The 14,474-nt window shown below is 42.0% G+C and overlaps 1 protein-coding gene across 1 annotated transcript in view; it reads left to right on the top strand.

The window, feature by feature from the left end:
- cds1 (CDP-diacylglycerol synthase (phosphatidate cytidylyltransferase) 1) overlaps positions 1–14,202 on the top strand; it is a 30,494-nt gene extending 16,292 nt beyond the window's left edge. The window contains exons 3-13 of the mRNA XM_085367560.1: positions 1,424–1,520; positions 1,646–1,743; positions 3,297–3,436; positions 5,730–5,788; positions 6,579–6,661; positions 6,927–7,014; positions 8,507–8,575; positions 9,015–9,167; positions 9,474–9,593; positions 10,303–10,406; positions 11,854–14,202. Of these exons, the coding sequence (XP_085223686.1) occupies positions 1,424–1,520; positions 1,646–1,743; positions 3,297–3,436; positions 5,730–5,788; positions 6,579–6,661; positions 6,927–7,014; positions 8,507–8,575; positions 9,015–9,167; positions 9,474–9,593; positions 10,303–10,406; positions 11,854–11,989 (1,147 nt within the window). The 3' untranslated portion in view covers positions 11,990–14,202. The remainder of the gene's footprint in view (positions 1–1,423; positions 1,521–1,645; positions 1,744–3,296; positions 3,437–5,729; positions 5,789–6,578; positions 6,662–6,926; positions 7,015–8,506; positions 8,576–9,014; positions 9,168–9,473; positions 9,594–10,302; positions 10,407–11,853) is intronic.
- Positions 14,203–14,474: the final 272 nt, after the last annotated feature.

The following is a 14,474-nucleotide window of genomic DNA, read 5'->3' as shown; positions in this document are numbered from 1 at the left end:
GGTGCAAACACTGCTTGTTGCTGTGTTTGTGAGTGAAACAAGTATTTTGTAGGTTTAATTATCGTGTGCGCTGCGGCAGTCACTGCCACTGTCTTGGGTTTGTCTGGATCAAGTTGTCACTGAATGTTTGAATGACAAAACTCATTGCTTTAAAACATTAATGAAGCTGGCAAAGCTACATATCCCATGTCTGACATGCTCTTTATATACAGATGAGGAGTGGAGGATGTGAGCAATGAAGGCCAGGTCACAGGGCTTAAAGGCTCACGAGGGGAGAAGCGACTAATCCCTGCAGACTGACCGTTGGAGCCACTGTGCTGCAGAGAGAGAAGGAAAGGACAGGAGGAATGAAGGGAGACGAGATATTCAGAGAAGAAGACTCAGATGGAGGGAGGGGGAACGAGCAGTAGAGTGAATCAGAATCAGAATAGAGAGCAGACGTATGGGCTGAGCAGAATGACCCGGCAGAGAAGGATGGACTCGAAGGTGAAAAGAGAGGGAAGGGATGTAAATGCAGCCAGCGCGATGGTGGATGGAGTGTGAGCACAGCGCAGACTGGAAACAGCAGCAGCTTTTTTTCATGATGCAGCTGTTTTTCAGCTCCATTCACACGGCGAGCAGCGGGCTCTCTGCCCTGCGTGGCTGCTGTGCAGCTCCCTGATAACTGCTTTAAAAAAGGACCCGGCTTCTTTCCATAATTGCAATCATGCTGTGCTTGCAGTGCAGGTAGTGCTGCTAAAACATAAAGCTGAACATAAGCATATGTCGTTAGGCCTTAAAGACCAATTACCACTAAGCCTTAGCCTAAGCTACTACTCGCAAACAACATATGCTAAACATCTTTATGCGCTATTAAAAGCAGGCCTTATTTGGGCCAACTCATTCACCACATGAGTGCAGATGTTACAGCAAAAGTCATAATCCCTGGAGCTGTATGCAGTAGCCCAGTAAACCGCACGTAATGAACTTAAAATGTCAATAAATGCATGTAGATGACAGTGAGGTGTCAGGGTGAGCTTCAGGCTGTTTTTGACCATAAAGCTTGGTCCCTGCACGCCAGCAGTCAGATGGGGTAAAGAGAGCAGCAGGCGGCAGTGAACTTGGACGCCATGATGTTAGACATAACTGCGGCCAACTGCAGCCCGGGAGGGTAACCCTGAGTGATAAATGGTTCACCTGTAGCGACCTTATGAATTTTACTGATATACAAACAAGTCATCATGAAAATTCCTGCACAGCACCTCGATATTCTTAAGAAGCAAACTGTGGACTGTCATCTTTTTCCTCCTTTGACTTTCAAACCAGTGGCATTTCATTCATTTTGAATGAGAACTCAAAACGTCTTTAGTGACTTATTATATATATTATTATTAATTCTGTATAATATATTATTAATTTTAGTTCTAATTTCTAATCTCCACAGATGGAAGAACTACTGGATACGAGGCGTTCTGTCTTTAGCCATGATCTCTGGCTTCTTCCTCATTATATATATGGGACCTATTGCTCTTATACTTGTGGTAAGTGTCGTCTTTGTTCTGTACCGTTTTTGTAAAAACACAGAATGAAGCTCATAGTTTGAATCTGTTGCTCGTGGCTGAACTTTGTTCTTATGTTTCCGCTTTGCTCCCATCATCTGACCCAGGTCATGTCTGTCCAAATCAAGTGTTTCCAAGAAATTATCACCATTGGCTACAGAGTTTACCATTCCTATGACCTGCCATGGTTCAGGACACTAAGCTGGTAAGGAAAATGAGTTTCACAGAAAAAGAGCTGATACTTTGATGTATTTTGAACAGAGGGTTCCTCTTAAATGGATAGCTTGTTTTCTTTGAAGAGGGGATGCATGAAGTCTTTATCCAGTAGTCAGTGCATTGCCCAGACTCTGTTTGTGGACACGTCACTAAACCTTAAAAGGCCCATTGATTGGTAAACTGTATGTAGTTATTTGCGAAAATTAGTTTAGATCTGAGCTAACCTGCTTATCATAAACTAATTAATGCAGCAGCTAATTAGACCAGCAAACTATATGTTCGGTAAGATTCTCTTTTTTTATCTGGTAGCTTTGGATGGATATAACAGCTCAAGTTCAGTACAGTCTGACAGCTAAACCCCTGAAAATGTAACATGCACACAGCCACAGCGACATCGTCCACGTAAAGCTGTGAGTGAAATGTTTACACTGTCGCCATGTTTGTGTTTGAGAGTTAGATTGGGACAGTGCACATTCATTCACTAGTGTACTGTTGAGCTGAAGGGTTCCTATAGACTTCTATTGCAGCTTGAGTCGCCCCCTGCAGGCCATCAGGGGAAATACATGTCAAAGACATTGTTTATTTACAGTCTGTTAACCATCTAATAACAGTTTTTATTGATCTAGAGATAACATACATGCTTGTTTTATAGCCTCGAAGGGGACAGCACATGTGCTTTGACTTGTTTTGGGAATAAGCAAAAGAACAATAACAGCAGGATTTTGAAATTCACCGATTGTCACGTAAGAAGTATTTTTAATCTTTTGTTCTTGATCTGATGGCTTCCAGTTCACGTCATGCTTTCACCACTTTTATGCAGTTTTACATAAACAAAATACTCCCAGATGTTTCTCCTTTAATAAAAACCAGTAAGTGCTATGTAGAAAAACAGGTTTTTGTGTCCCCAAGTAGTGTATTGAGGATTAAGGACTATTAGTACACTCAACATTATCAAAAGAAAAATAAATAAATTCCAAAACTCAAATACCGAAGCCCCCAGGCCATCTGAATGTTAGCTCTATATTCATACTGAGCTGTCTTTCTGGTATGTAAGGAGATTTAATAAAGTCCCATTTTAAGCCAGCAATGTTTGTGGCATCCACACATCATTAAACTCTGCTGTGCTGTCAGAAAAACGCTGAGTCAAGCCAGCTTCTTCTGCAGTTACTTTCTCTGTCTGTGCAACGCCTCCTTTCCCCCATGACGACTACTTTGCTCCTATTTTTGTTGCAGTGTTTTTGTTGTTACTTTGCATACACAGCACACACCCCCACGGGATGCGACATTGCAGCCGAGAGCAAAGATCACTGCCATGCTGGAAGTAAATGAAAGCTAATTGAAACTTGCCCCTTTCATCAAAGCCATCCCTCATAACACCATGCACGACCAAACAGTGCAGGTCAATGTACAGTGGGCAAGAAACACTGGTAGACACACAAACCCTCTGACCCACACGGGCAACAATCCCTGAAACATACTGAGGAAACGGATATCAAAGCATGAATGTAGAGGAAAACTAATTCCCTTTGTTTTCTGCCTCAGGTACTTTCTGATTTGTGTCAACTACTTCTTCTATGGAGAAACTGTTGCAGATTACTTTGGGGCTCTGGTACAGAGGGAGGAACCTCTGCAGTTCCTGGCTCGATATCACCGCTTCATCTCCTTCGCGTTGTACCTCGCAGGTGAGTCTCACCTGTTGTATCTCCATAAACACACATGCTCTTTGGCCCTTAGTCTCTCACTCACGTTTTCCTTACGGGGGTGGATTAGGTTTCACAAGACGCAGCTTTTACTCAGTAGAGTTCAGTTACAAATAACATTACTGGGGAAATAAATTGAACAAAAGCAGAAACAAAGCTCTCGGGGAGCTTCTTGGTATAAACAGACTAAACTGATTTACAGTGATACAGCTTTTTCTTTGGTGCCTACATTTACATTTATTGCTGCCGGATGTGCCGTAAAAGCACAAATATTGAGGTGTGGCTTTTATCAGCATGCTGTCCCCATACATTATGGGTAAAGAGAAACAGCAACTAACCAAAAAAGCCAAGTGTATAATTGTAGTTTTCTTTTGGAAACCACTTGTGATCTTAGATTCAAATCATCTTAATAAATTGCTAAACATAAATTAATTTATCAATATATGTTACGGTTTTTTCCCCTGTTTGTACTGGGCTGCCATGAGCTGGGGAACTTTAAAAATTTGCATCAGTTGTGGAGATCAGCTGTGAACTGAATCCCATGCAAATGTGTCACATTTATAATTTGTAAAATAAAAAGTTGCCACAAATGTGACCCCTGTTTGCTAAACAGAAGGTGAGGCTTCAGCCTCTGTGTGATCTGAAGTCAACGGGTCTTTTTTTTGCCTCCCTGTTTCCTGTGTTGGCAATTACAAATGAAAGTCTAGTGGTAAATTTAGGAGAGCTCACGTTGCTACGTGGCATAAAGACCCATTCAGATGAGAGGCAGGGGAAATCTCAGTGAGACGGGAGGAATGCACGGCGTCTTGTAGCTTGGCCGAGAACGGCTGAGTTTGACCGGAGATATCAGTAAAATCGAGTAAAAGAGACTTTGTTTATCCTGTGACTGCACAGCTCAAATCATGAGCCTGGAGGAGTATTTCAGAGTCATGCAAAAGCCCTCTTTGCACAGGATTAGTATTACCAGGAGATGTTAATTAACATTCATATGCCGAGGGCTGAGCCCACTGAGGGATGGCAGATGTTCTCACTGAGTGCTGCCATGCATGTTTAACCTTTTTCATCTTTTGGTATTTCACTCTGATGGATTCCACCTTACTCACTGGGGCCCGATTTTCACTTGATTACTTTTATTAGTGGAGCTCTGATTGGGGAAATATTGCAGGTATTTTGTGTTGGAATGGATATGTTAGATTCACACTGGGTTAAGGCTACAGATGATCTCCTTAACAGTGAAATAGAGTTCTTGGAGTTTCCTGCTAAGTAGCCACTAATTTCAATTTCTATCTGTGCTGAATAAAAGTGACATTTTTCTAACAAACTATTTTGTAGAAAAAACTGTCCCATTTAGGATAAAGGCAAGTGAATCCCCACTGTCACCCCCCAAAATAAGCTGAGGTAGGAACCTAACCCAACGAAACAAACTGTGGATTTGGATCTTTACACTCCTACTGTTCTTGTGTAACTTTTAACGTTTAAAAACACTGACCCAAAAATGGACCAAATGCAAAAGCTGCCTGCAACCCCCAGTAAAGACCCGAGGCACTCGGCATGCTTGTGATGATTCTGTATTAACTGGTACACGCCTCGCCAGCTTTCCAGCTGTCTCCATCTGTCGGTACCGGAGTCACTGAAATAGCCCGAGTATCATTACCAGATAGTTTTCAGCCTTCCTGGCACTGCCCCTCGAGCCCACTGCACCACCCCTCATCTGCAGACCACACCTCCACCACACAGCCGCTGTGTTTAAATAAAAACAAACATCTTCGTGCATTCATATTGTTTTCAGTGTTAAGGCCAGTGGAAAAACTAAAGTTTTTTATTTTATTTTAATCTGTCTCTTAGTAGCAAGCGCAGAAGTGCAGAAATAGCTAGGTTTAGAAATTAAGATTAACTTCTGCTTTACAGAACAAAGTGCAGTTTAATGTAAGACGAGCACCATTTGGCATCTGAGACATTTTGAACTACACATGGTCTTCTTAACCTGCCACAGTACCAACTCTGCAGAGGGTCTGTCCTAGAAAAAGCTCACACACAAGCTCTCAGCTGCACCAAGTCTTGGCTCAAATCAGTGTAACATCAGAGTTACCGAAGGTTAAATGCCCAGAGACTTTCTGTGAAGGAAAACTGAGAAGTGTCCAATCACAAGCGTGTCTCCCACATCCCCCTGAAACACTACATCATGTGTTATGAGTCTTGATATTTTTGATTATAGCGTACACTTGTTGTTCATCTTGGAGTAAAAACTGACAGCATGTCGTCTGCTCTTTCACAGGTTTCTGCATGTTTGTGCTGAGTTTAGTGAAGAAACATTACCGCCTGCAGTTTTATATGGTGTGTATCAGCCAAGTAACCATCTACTCCTCTGCTGCACCACTAACCTTCTCATCCATCCCCTCTCATGGCTTCCTGCTTCTTCTGTCTCACTCAGAGGAATTTAGAAACTCATCTCATGCCTGCGGAAGGCTTTTTAGGTCGTGTTTGTCATTAAATGTTATCCTGCATTAGCTCTCTGTCCACACCGACACAGCGTTTGATCCCAGATGAGTGCAGGACTTCTGCAGTGGCTCCAGCTGTATTTCATTTATGTGCACCTGCTTTGCTTATTTCTGTCTGTAGCCACCTTTATGCTCCACATTTTATCAACTAAACAAATTTTAATGACTAACTTAATTTCAATTTTAATGTTATCTCACATACAAATTTATGCAAATTGCTACAAATAGCACGAATGCAAACATTTCTCAGGAAAGGCGGCCACAAAGGGAAGAGCCACCCTTTCTTTCATCCAACATGATTGTTTTCAGGCTAAACTGCTCATTGTATACTAATATTTTAGAATGGTTTAATTGTGCTGCTGTCTTTGTTTCTAGTATTGTAATAATTTAGTTGCATGCGTCTCCACAGGAATCAGTTCTCTCACTGCTGCCTGCTTTTCTTTTGATGTTTTTCACATTTCTGCACCATCTGATCTGCTGTGTGGCTCTGTCAGTGCCGTCCAGCATGTCCGCCTGTCCTTCTGTTTGTTTCCACTATTTCTGACATGATCCGACTTTCTGAGCAGGCACGGCTACATTCCAGTGCAGTGACACTGTGGTGTTTGTGTTTGTGTTTGCCATTCCAGTTTGCTTGGACCCATGTGACCCTGTTGATTGTGGTAACTCAGTCCCACCTTGTCATTCAGAACCTGTTTGAAGGAATGATCTGGTAAGCAGGACAAAGAAAGACTAGAGGAAGCTGCCCTGTGTCTGACTATCACTGTTTTATATGTTTCATCGCAACTGTGTGCCCACTGTCGGAGTTCGCTTTGTGCAGGCTTCTTAAAAAGGCAACAGTGCATTTAAAAATTAAGTCACACCAATAAAGTTTTAAGTAAGAGGAAAAAATAAGTCATTAGAGGGCAGAAGCATTTTTGAGCCAAGTCAGATACTGATTCTTACCTCTCATCATCGCTGAAATTCCTGTTTTTCAGGTTCATCGTCCCCATCTCCATAGTGATCTGCAATGACATCATGGCCTACCTGTTTGGGTTCTTCTTTGGGAGGACTCCACTCATTAAGGTAAATTAGAAATGGCTTTGAATTTCTATTTCATGCTGATGAAATTTAAGGTATGAGAAATTGGAAAACTGAACCTCTTTTCAGTGGATGATCTCATGGCGACTATGTCCCTCATTTATATACAGTCTATAGATGAGACCTGCAGAAGCTGTTGTGGAAAACATACGTAAAGAGAGTCTCCCTTCAGTTTGTTAAAGAGTTGCTTTCATTGTGAAACACAGCGTGAGCTCAAAACTAATAAATGTTCAGCGTCAGTGGTGATGAATGTTTTATCAGACTCATGTGCCGACTGCTTCACAGTCTGCCTCAGTATCAAAACAGGTGGTTGAAATTTGCCTCACAGGGCATCTGCATGGAGATCCAAGTAGTTATAATAAGGTCAGGTTGGATTCTCCAAGTACTGAGGAGAGATGCTCCAGTGTTTCAGAGGAAATGTAATTCATAGCAACAGTAACTAGCCAGTGGGAGAAATAAGCATTTGATTGTCTGTTAAAGTCATCATTTTAACCACTTACCAAGAAATGAGCCAACTATGATTCAGTGGTAAGTTTGCTTTAATAGTTTAAGATAGAAAATGAAGAAAAACGCATTCTCCAACAAATTACTTTGTTTTAGGGATTTGAGCCTCTCAGAGGACATGGTGTAGTACTTGGTGGAGTAGCTGTTGTGGGCAAGCACGGCTGTTAAGAAGTTCTCGTAGTCAGTCCCCAGGTTCGTGCACATCACAGCAGAGATTTTTAGCCACTGCTCTCTGCAGAGCCTCTCAGAGTCTTTAAGGTTTCTAGTTTCTCACTGGGAGACACAAAGCTTCTGGGCTCTCTGTGGGTCCAGAGGCTGACCGGGCGACTCCATGGCCTCCACATGCTGCTTCTTGGGCCACTCCAGAGTGAAGGAGGTTCTTGTTAAAGATTTTTCCATCTTTTTCCTCAATGTGATGCAGCGGTCTTGTGCTGTGGGTAGGGGGGGGGAAAAAAAGCATGGAAACATGCCGTAGTCGGCATTGTTTTCCCTTGAACTGTGCGGAGAGGACTAATGCAGACGATTCAGTTTGGTCTCATCTGAGTCATTCAGGTGTTCGCTAACAAACCTGAGTCAGGCCTGAACATGGGCCTTCTTGAGCAGGGGTACTTTGCAAGCACTTTTCAAGCCGTAACAGCTTGGTAGGGAGTCGATGGGGGTCAAGTATTTATTTATTTCCCTCACTGTAACTGCAGCTCTTCCAGGCAGCATTGCTATCAGACTCATTAAAAACATGCACTGTTAAAGCACTGAAATAGTCAGATACAGGTCTTGAACTGTAAATCTAATGGATGTTGAACCCTTCATCATCTGATGACAGCCGCTGCTGCTGTACAGACTCAGCAGATCGGAGCTGAGGGCAGAAAAAAAGATTTATTTGAAATCACGAGTAGTTTGTGGTGAGACTGAGTAAAAACCACACGTCATGTTGATGTGAAAGAAGCCTTGTGTTTGTGTTTCTCACGCCCCGCAGCTCTCACCCAAGAAGACCTGGGAGGGTTTCATCGGAGGGTTTTTCGCCACTGTCGTCTTTGGCTTCATTGTGAGTACGCTTCTTGTTTTTTACATTTTTGCTTTGACTCACATGGTCAGCATTTCCTGCTATGCAGAGCTGTTTATGGAAGCAGACAAATCAAAGGAAACATAGATGTTGCCTTTCTTCTGCGTTGCTACTGTAGATAAGGAGCAGCTGTCGCCAATCTGTATTTCACTGTTAGGGTTGTGATTGTTGGCAGTTTCCTATCACTCTTACAACTGCCAGGACATTTTTATAAAAGTCACGTGACTCTTAGTCACAGGAAAAAAATGTGAAATATGCTTGGATGTTGTTGGAATTTCGATTTTTTTGCAATTTAATGGCAGTCGGGACCAAAATAGCCATTTTTCAGCCTCATTTTTTTCGATCACGATTGTGCTTCACATTCGTTTGCATCTCACAGGTGGTTGTTTCAGAAGCTAATGTTTCCTTTGCGTTCCCTCAGCTGGCCTACCTCCTCTCTCAGTTCCAGTGCTTTGTGTGTCCCGTGGGCTTCAACAGTGAGTCAAACAGCTTCACAGTCGAATGTGAGCCGTCTGACATCTTTGTGATGCAGGAGTACACACTTCCCACTGTGCTACAAAACACACTGACATGGGTAAGACTCTGTTCTTGTCTTTCTTTAGGAGTCATAATCATGACGACATTAAGAGATTTTAGAATGAACTCTAAAGTCTAAAAGACCTATGCAGTACTCCGCCTGAAATCATCAGAAATGTTTTGCAGATGCTACATTATTTAGTTTATTTCTTCAATGCAGACAACTAACACGATGTCATTAAAAGTGATGCTCATGGTCATTTCCAGCTCCAGATTTGTAGTCTTGCTCTGCAGATCAGATTAAAATGGCTTTGATTAAATAACTTTTCAATATTTGTTTTGTCTCTTCTTGCCTCTCTTGCAGAAAACTGTCAACCTGTATCCCTTCGCGATCCACAGCATCTTCCTCTCGTCTTTTGGATCTCTCATCGGACCGTTTGGCGGCTTCTTTGCCAGCGGCTTCAAGCGAGCTTTTAAAATCAAAGTAAAGAGCATCTCCGTTTCTTCTCCGTGCGTTCACTCCTGTTTATCTGTTTGTCAGCAGGATTGGATAAGAGGCCTAATTTTATTGAGTTTGATGTAAATGTGGATCATGGACAGAGGAGGAACACATCTCTAAATATTCTGATAGGAGGGCTGAGCGGATGTGCTCTCTGAGGGCCTGTGTAGTTCATCTGCTTTCCTCTCCTGTTCATCCAGGATACTCCAGGGCTTTTGTTTCACACTTTCTGTTTGATGCAGTTTTTTGTTCAATCTGTTTTCCAGGTGAGATTTAAGTGTTGTTAGTTTCTGCGACCCGAGTGAGTGGTAGTAGTTAGCTGGAGCTCCAGCTCATACACTCACTGTCACAGATTAGTATTAGAGAGAGCGACGGTTGAAATGTTGCAGAAACTGGTTGGACCACTTCAGCTGTGTTTACTCGCTGAGATTGTATTTAAAGTGGCAGGCAGCTCAGCATTGTTTGCTTAGTCACTAATGCATTCATTACTTCAGGCTGTCAGATTAAGCTGTAGCCACCAGTGGTTTGTGCTTTTTTGTGTGCATTCCTGGTGGCCTGTGTAGCATATCTTCACCTAGTGACACCTATTTGACAAGCGATCTTTAAAAATAGCATCTTTTCCACACACTATAGTTTTATTATGGATAAAAGCACAGCTTTGATGCTATAGCATGCTATGTGTCTTCTCCTTCAGGACTTTGCCAATACCATCCCTGGCCATGGAGGCATCATGGACCGCTTCGACTGCCAGTACCTGATGGCCACCTTCACACACGTCTATATTGCCAGCTTTGTCAGGTAGGAAGCGGTGGCAATGTTAATGAGTTCTCATAGAGGAACTTTGTGCTGCTGTGGTAGTTTCGTCTTTTGAACATTTAGAGGTGTTTCAATCGTGTGTAATTTTAATTGATTTTACTGGCAAGGCAGTTCACAAACCCCTCAGCCACAGTATATGAGCCACGACCGCCGACTAGGGCTGCTCGATTATGGCAAAAATGATAATCACGATTATTTTCACTGAAATTGAGATCTTGATTATTTGACGATATTTATTTAACAATAACAATGTATTGAATAATGACTTTCAAGATTGTCAAAAAATAATATAAAATAGTGCAAATACTGATAACAGTGCAAATGTTTGCAATATAAGAAATAAATGAAAAATGTAAACATCTATGTTTAGTGAACTTTGCAGTGTTGCTCTGTGGTGCAGCTACGACACTGTAGCAAAGTTTACACACTGTGTCTACTTGATCCACGTCTGACTCCGCGTCTGACTTCCACACAACTGAAGGGTTTTTACCTCTTTTCAACCAACAGCAGTCACTCTCCTCTCCAAATAACTTCTGCTTAGCTTTCCGAGCTTCCCTCGGGTCCTCTCAATTGTTGTGACACGTGTTCGAAACGCAGAGAGGTGCGCTCGATTTGCCACACGGAGCAGCGCGAGAGTAAAGCACGAGGGAGGGGCTAATAATCGGCTCAGTCATTTTTAATGATCGTTGAAAGCCCAGATCGTAATCGAGATTAAAATTCGATTAATTGAGCAGCCCTACCGCCGGCTACATGCTGTCAGGGTCAGAGGGTCATGTGACTAAAGGTGACACTGGAATCAAATTTTACCAGATTGTGTAAAATTACTGACACAATATAGCTGGTCTGGTTTAAATAATCCAAAACGTTCCAGATGTCAAAGGAAAGCTATTTGAAAAACCTCACATCAGTCTCACTCGCCATCAGGATAAACAGGTGGATGTTGTTTCAAAATGACGTTAACGTGGGCATCGAGCAAAAATACTTTGACTTCTGTAACTGTTCTTCAAAAATGTCAATCCAACTCGGCTAACTTCAGTTCAGTTTTATTTATAAGGTGCAAAATCACAATAGCAGTCACCTCAACGTGCTTTATATCGAAAGGTAAGGACTCTACAATAATACAGAGAAACCCCAACAATCAGATGACCACCAACGGTGTCCAAGAGCTTCTAGTTTGAAAAGATGACGACGGCCGAAATGCTCAGCTCAAGCCGATCCATCCATCTTTACGTACAGTCTATGTATTTCACTCTTTGTGAAATTTCAGTCAGTAGTTCAAAACGTCACTTGCAGCTTGTTGGTTCCTTTTTTCTGTAGTGGTTACTGGAGGTTCTCGCCTTCCCCCTGATGAAAGGAAAGTTTGAGTGCTCTCGTGCTTTATTTTGCTTTAATTGCCAAACTTGAAGCTTGAATTTCTTTCCTCTTGCAGAGGTCCGAACCCCAGCAAAGTGCTGCAGCAACTGCTGCTGCTCCAGCCTGAGCAGCAGCTCGGCATCTTCCATACTCTGCAGTCCCACCTGAGAGACAAGGGCATCCTCCCACCTGCTGCTGTCCAGGCCGAGTGACGCGGCACCACCTCCACAGGGCGATGACCTGGGAGCGTGCGAGACGGTTTTCAAAGTTGGCGTAAGCATGTACACGCAGGCACGCATGCAGAACAGCCGTATGGTATGTGTGTGATTTCTGGCATATATCGGAGCATCCATCGTCATCCTGTCGGCTCTTCGTTCAACTTCCAATCAGCTCAAGATCACAACTTTGAACCTGAGGTGACTACAAGGAACAATCTAGTAGGAAAGAAACTAAAAACAAAAAGGAAAAGAAAGGTGGCTGCGTTGCTTTTCACTTGGACCGGCATCAGCTGCAGCACGCTTCACGAGTGAACGGGCCGCCGTCATCCTTAAAACACACACTGAAGAAAAAGATGTACTCGCTCAACAACAGTGACTGTAAAGCACGCAGCTTTCTCAGTGGAGGGTCGACGTGCAGATTCGCTGTGGACGGCAAATATTGCACTACATTTAGATTTTAAAAATGATTTAAGAAGCTTTTACCAGCATAAACTGGGCCCAAAGTGTTGAGCACGTGGACCTGAGTTACAGCAAACAGACCTGGGTGTGGGTGAAGTAGTGATGCAGCAGGGTTGTCAAACATACTGCTAAATGAAGCCATGCTTAGTCTCCACTTCCACAACATTTAGCTTTTAGGTTTCTGACTAAATCTAAAATAACTCGCACAATAATAGTCAAACGACTGTAGGCATGTTAACAGCATCAGCTGCACACTCAGCACTCGAATAATGTTGTACATAAATCTACTGAAACTATTTAGCAATCAATGCATATAATATATTACTACTTTATGTGACCTGCTGCAGAAAAAGACTTTTAAGCTATGAGAAGTGATATGCAAAAAAAAAAAAGAGATGTAACTCATTTGTAGCTTTGAGCATGAAGAAATTAGATTTTTAACAGGTAGCAATGTAGAGGTGTTTGGGTGACCCTTTGCTTGACTGTAAAAAAAAAAGAAAAAAAAAAGATAATTTAAAGGAATAGGTTGAATAGTGGTTTGTGGGAAATGTAGTCAGTGGTTTTCTGTCTTTGAGCTGACAAAAAGATCAGTAGCACTGTCCTCTCTGTCTATAAGCACAGCAATACAGTAGAAAATATAGAAAATATTATAAAGATCAATGGAAAAGTTTTTAAAAAGTCACAAATGTGGAGCAGCAGAACATAGTTTTATAGTGTCATTACTATACCTATTATATAGCACCAAATCACAACAGCAGTCGCCTCAAGACGCTTTATATTGTAAGGTAAAGACTCTACAATAATACAGAGAAACCCCAAAAATCCCACATAAACGTCACACGAGTGGGCAGGAACAGTTTCAAACAGACTCGTATGCAAGTGTAAAAGTTATTGTACTAATTTCTCTCCTTTACGACTCATTTCCCTTGTTCCGGGTTTTTCCTGGTTTGTTATGGGCCGTTTGGAGATGAGAATACCTGCAAGGCAACGCTAAATGCATAGCTTACTTTTTCCCAAAAGAAAGAGGAAGCACGTTTATATTGAAGTCACTGCCTATTTGGAATCTAGAGTCAGTCTAGCAACTGGTTTATTCGTCGTTTGTCTATTTCGACGTTTCACTTGAGCAGTTTTGGATTTGACTTTAAAAATGTAACCAGAGGCGCAGCGCCTGACTCAGTCCAGATTTGAATCCATGATGTAACTGAAATAATGTTTTATCGTTCTAGAGATTGGACAAAATTGCAAATTTTATATCCCGACAATACAAATGCATAATAATTAATATAAGAAACAGAAAAAATTGTGATGTTCAAGAAAATTCCAGAAATTAGTCCTAATCCCCACCCTGATATCTGGATCCACAGACATATTCGTCCATGGCAGTGAGGTCATTTCCATCCTCACAAAAATCCTAAAACGTGCACTGTACAGATTAGATTACACAGGGAACAACTTTAAGTTGGTGGAAAACTGCAACAGCCTGCAAAGCTGCCCTCTGGTCTCTGTATCCTTACTCCTTACTCTGCAGGGTTGCTAATTAGCAAGTCAGTGACAGAGAGTTTGAAGGACGCGTGTTGATCTGTGAGCTTTAGAGGAATGACTCGCTGCTCACACAGAACTGAATCTTCACATCAGACTCTTGGAAAGAAAACAAATGAGCACATTTCCCGAGATGTGAAACGGTTTCCTTCAACCAGTGATTTTAGTTGATCTGTGGGGGTGGTGGTGGTGTTTGAGGGGGAGGTTTCCATCAGATCATTTTTGGATGCTTTAGGGTGTTTTTGCACATCAAATCAATGTTTTCTAAGTTTGAATGTAGATTGCAATACAAAATGTTATCAATGATAACATGAGATTAAATGTAGAGCCTATATACTGTACGATGGAGTGTATGTACAGTATATAAAACACTTCTTTAGGTGTACAAAGAACTCTGGGAGGTGGTTTTATTAGCTATAAATGCAAGTTGTAGTTTGATTCTTTAGAGTATGGATCGGATAATTTTAATGTCAGAGGAAAT

The sequence above is a fragment of the Diplotaxodon limnothrissa genome, linkage group LG12, assembly GCF_057381915.1.
Source record: "Diplotaxodon limnothrissa isolate DT_005_m linkage group LG12, D_limnothrissa_male_GT1.1, whole genome shotgun sequence".
Lineage (NCBI taxonomy): Eukaryota > Metazoa > Chordata > Actinopteri > Cichliformes > Cichlidae > Diplotaxodon > Diplotaxodon limnothrissa.
Note: the sequence above shows the minus strand (reverse complement) of the source record. Positions and strands in the feature narration are given on the sequence as shown.